The 4,111-nt window shown below is 36.9% G+C and overlaps 1 protein-coding gene across 1 annotated transcript in view; it reads right to left on the bottom strand.

The window, feature by feature from the left end:
- Nucleotides 1,722-4,111, bottom strand: part of LOC109838642 (trihelix transcription factor ASR3) — a 2,777-nt gene continuing 387 nt past the window's right edge. Inside the window, exons 2-5 of the mRNA XM_020407069.1 lie at nucleotides 2,706-2,735; nucleotides 2,235-2,268; nucleotides 2,085-2,126; nucleotides 1,722-2,002 (exon numbers count right to left, since the gene is read on the bottom strand). Coding sequence (XP_020262658.1) covers nucleotides 1,722-2,002; nucleotides 2,085-2,126; nucleotides 2,235-2,268; nucleotides 2,706-2,735 — 387 coding nt within the window. The remainder of the gene's footprint in view (nucleotides 2,003-2,084; nucleotides 2,127-2,234; nucleotides 2,269-2,705; nucleotides 2,736-4,111) is intronic.

Here is a 4,111-nt window from a genome sequence, read left to right as displayed (position 1 = left end):
CTGCATTCCTGAACGGCTACTTAGAAGAAGAAGTCTACATCAAGCAACCACCAGGGTACGAGGTGAAGAATCAAGAAGACAAAGTCTACAAGCTGAAGAAGGCATTGTATGGACTGAAGCAAGCGCCCAGAGCATGGAATGCCAGAATCGATGCATACTTCCAGAAGAACGGATTCCATCGGAGCCCGTATGAGCACTCTCTCTATACCAAGAAGAAGGATGAAGACATCATGATCGTATGTCTCTACGTGGACGACATGATCTTCACCGGCAACAATCCGAAAATGTTCGAGGAGTTCAAAAAGAATATGATCAAGGAGTTCGAGATGACTGACATTGGAGAAATGTCATACTTTCTTGGAGTAGAAGTGTCGCAATCAGAGAAAGGAATCTTCATCTCTCAGAAGAAGTATGCAAAGGATATCCTTCAGAAGTTCAACATGAGCAACTGCAATCCAGTCGCAACTCCTGCAGAAGTCGGAGTGAAGCTGAGGCGAGACACACCAGGAAGCTATATTGATCCAACTCTATACAAGAGTTTAGTCGGGAGCTTGCGCTACCTAACCATCACCAGGCCCGACATAGTGTTCGCGGTAGGACTGGTGAGCAGATATATGGAGGAGCCAAGACAGGAGCATTTCAAAGCAGCCAAGAGAATTCTTAGGTATGTCCGAGGAAGTATTGATCAAGGATTATTTTATACACAGTGTGCAGATTCAAGATTAGTCGGCTACACCGACAGCGATTATGGTGGAGATTTAGATGAAAGAAAGAGCACATCTGGCTACATGTTCAATATCGGATCAGCAACATTCTCATGGTCATCAAAGAAGCAGTCTGTCGTCGCTCTATCAAGTTGCGAAGCAGAATACATAGCAGCATCGACATGTGCGTGTCAAGCAATATGGCTCAGGAGTCTGATGAAGGAATTGCAACACCAACAAGAAGCACCGACAGAGATTCTCATCGACAACAAGTCAGCTATTGCACTTGCCAAAAATCCGGTAGCACATGGACGAAGCAAACACATAGAGACAAGATATCATTTCATCCGACATCAAGTTAAAAAGAAGACTGTGATGCTGTCATATTGCAAGTCTGAAGACCAAATCGCTGACATCTTCACCAAGCCACTAAAGACAGAGACATTTTTGAAGCTTAAGAAGAAGCTTGGACTTGAGAGAAATGAAAGTTGGTGATGAGGGGGAGTATTAGAATTCCTCACCAACTTAGATTATTCTAGAACAACTTTCTAGAACTTCTTTCTAGTAACATCCTACAAAATATCTACCATGAAGTTTCTAGGAAGATACAAGTGTATGGCTAGTATTTATTCTTCTAGAAACTTCTTAGTAATGTATGGCTAGGATTAACTCTTCTACACACTTCCTAGCCCTCTTAAACAACTATAAATAGGGGTCTTGTGCTCTCATTTAAGCAAGCAAGCAAGCAAGCAAGAAGTGAGCTTGAGAGCTTGAGTGTGTAGTGTAGCCTTGTGTGAGTGTCCACCAAAATAAAGGAATTGTGTGAAAGTGAGGTGTTCTTGTAAGAACAAGTGTTGTATTCTCAAGTGTTCTATCAATAAAAGTTTCCTTTGTGTAGAGTGTTGTGTTCTTCAAATTCCATCAGTTCTGTCAAGAACCAGGGGAAACAATTGAAGACTGAAAAGAAACTCTTTGCCTATCAATTTATCTGCTAATTGTCTACTTTTAAAACTTCACTCATAGTTTATCGGCAATTCTTCCTACAGCATCAGCAAGTTTTGTCATAACAGCGAGCAGGCTTTCTGTCTGATCCTTTCTCTGATCTCTGTCCAGTTGACAATTTAGGTTTCGAGCTTCAAGATTGGCTGCCAGTAGCTTAGTGCTTTTTTCTAGTATTTTGATTAGCTTTTTGTCGAAACTAGTTTCTTGTTCTTCTTCTTCTGCAGCTTCTGATGTTCTTCGCCTTTTTTGGCCTTTCTCAGGATTGTTATCTGCTTGCTGATTATCATTTGAATTGCCTGATGAAAGCTAAGAATAGTTAGATTGAGATATGGTGAACTTGAAGATGGAGATTGTTTGTTCAATAATGTGAAAGATTACCTGTATCAGAATGTGCATAATTTTCAGGCTGGTATTTCCTCTCTGAATTCATTAAAAAAATTACAGTAAAAGAATTAGTATAAGGCACCATATTAATCCATAACAAATTTATACTACTTTTTTTTTTCTTTTTTTAATTTTTCCTTAAACCATCAACTACAGAAGAGTTGTCTGCAGTTGAACTCTGTTTTATAGAACCTGAGATGTGCTAGTTTTACCTTTGAAATCCTTCTTTCTTGAAAATATAAGAGTCAATATTTGCTCGGCTTATTTCGGACTGTACATATACAGCACGCCATATTCAATATACATTTCAAGCAGATGATGCCAGATATTCGATATTTTTTAGAACATGAATATACGCATTCATCTCCGGACTTACACCCTTGAGTAAAATGTAAAGAAATGTAATATAACATTGGCAAGTGACCTGTAGTCATGGAATTCTGGAAAGGTATAATTTTTGTACCGACAAAAGCTCCATAAATAGACGATGGCATTAGTTTGATTGAGTTCATAATAAAAATTTAAAATTTTAGTTCCGAGTATCCATCCAGTAATTCACCCAACTTGTGATAGAAGAATCTTAAAGATAAAATGAAATCCCCTAACTTAACGTACCTGTTGATCCTTGCCTAATCTTTCATGCATCTAGGATAAGATAAAATGAAATTATGCTGGTATACATAAGTACTAACTACTATATATTATTTTTCTTTCCCATTTAGCCATCCTAGTTAATCACATAACAAACAAACATAAGTGTCATCTAAGGGGGTGTTTGGTTCAATTTCTAGAAATTATAGGAAATGTTTTCCACTTAAAATATAATTTTCTTGTATTTCTTAAAAAAATTATAGTAAAAGTTTTGAGAAATTAAAAAGTACAAATTTTCTTGTTTTTTGTACTTTGCTTGTTTGGTTCAAAACAAGAAAATGGCTCATAACTTTATAGAAAATAACAAGATTTGGTAGGTTTTTAATTAAGTATGGTATGTGTCAGATTTCTGGTGATTTCCTCTCATTTTGAGAGGAAATTGTTTTTTGTAAAATTTGGTAGGTTTTGATATTTTATAGAAAATATTTCTGTAAATTTTTTGTTGAACCAAACACAATTTACAGAAATCTCTGGAAAACTTTTAATTACAAATTTACCATTGTCAGATATTTTGATGAAGGTTTTCTCAAAAATTATGCAACCAAACAGCCCCTAAGCATAATTAAGGGTAAAAGCTATTTTGCGCGTCTAGATCCCAAAGTTTTATGTGTCAATTTCTTCATGGAAAAAAAACAAAAACAAAATAAACAACTGATACGACGTAAAAGTTCAATTAAAATGGGATATCAAGAGAGATCATAGACAAATTAGTCTCTTCTTGCCACCCGCGTAAAAGAGATACCTCTTAACTTTCAATCTATTAAGGGGCTGTTTGGTTCGCTATTATAAGGGGTGGAAAACTCAGAAAACCCCTCCACGTCAGATTTTTAGCCCTCCACGTCAGTTTTTTTGATTCCGTCCATTTCTTTGTGCCGCTTTGGTTCGCTCGGATGGAAGAGGGAAAACTCTGTTGAAATCACCGCCAACTCAGATTTTTTTTCCCTCTCCGATTTCCTTCCCTAACCGAGTGAAATTGATGAAAACTCTACCACGTCAGATTTTTTTCCTTTTCTGCTTTGTTTACAAAAGTTTTCCTTTTTTTTCTATGCGAACCAAACACAAGAAAAATAAATACATTGGTTTCTCACCATTTTTTATGTGCGAACCAAAGCAAAACAATCTATTTCTTGGAAAAGTTTGGAAAACTCAAAACTTATATTTCTTTACATGGAATTGCATTTCCCTATATCAAGAAAACGAACCAAACAGCCCCTAATAGTACATTTTAATTTGTTAAACAAGATGACATCCATACATGGAAATTAACAAATTTACTAACCAGATATGGGGACCACCACCAAAGGCTCATCCATCACACCATCATCCGCGGCGGCGGCGGCATCATCCTCCTCCTCCTCCTCCTCTGTAAA

Source organism: Asparagus officinalis, chromosome 4, assembly GCF_001876935.1.
Source record: "Asparagus officinalis chromosome 4, Aspof.V1, whole genome shotgun sequence".
Classification (NCBI taxonomy): Eukaryota; Viridiplantae; Streptophyta; class Magnoliopsida; order Asparagales; family Asparagaceae; genus Asparagus; species Asparagus officinalis.
The sequence above is the reverse complement of the archived record's forward strand: the minus strand, read 5'-3'. Positions and strand labels throughout refer to the sequence as shown.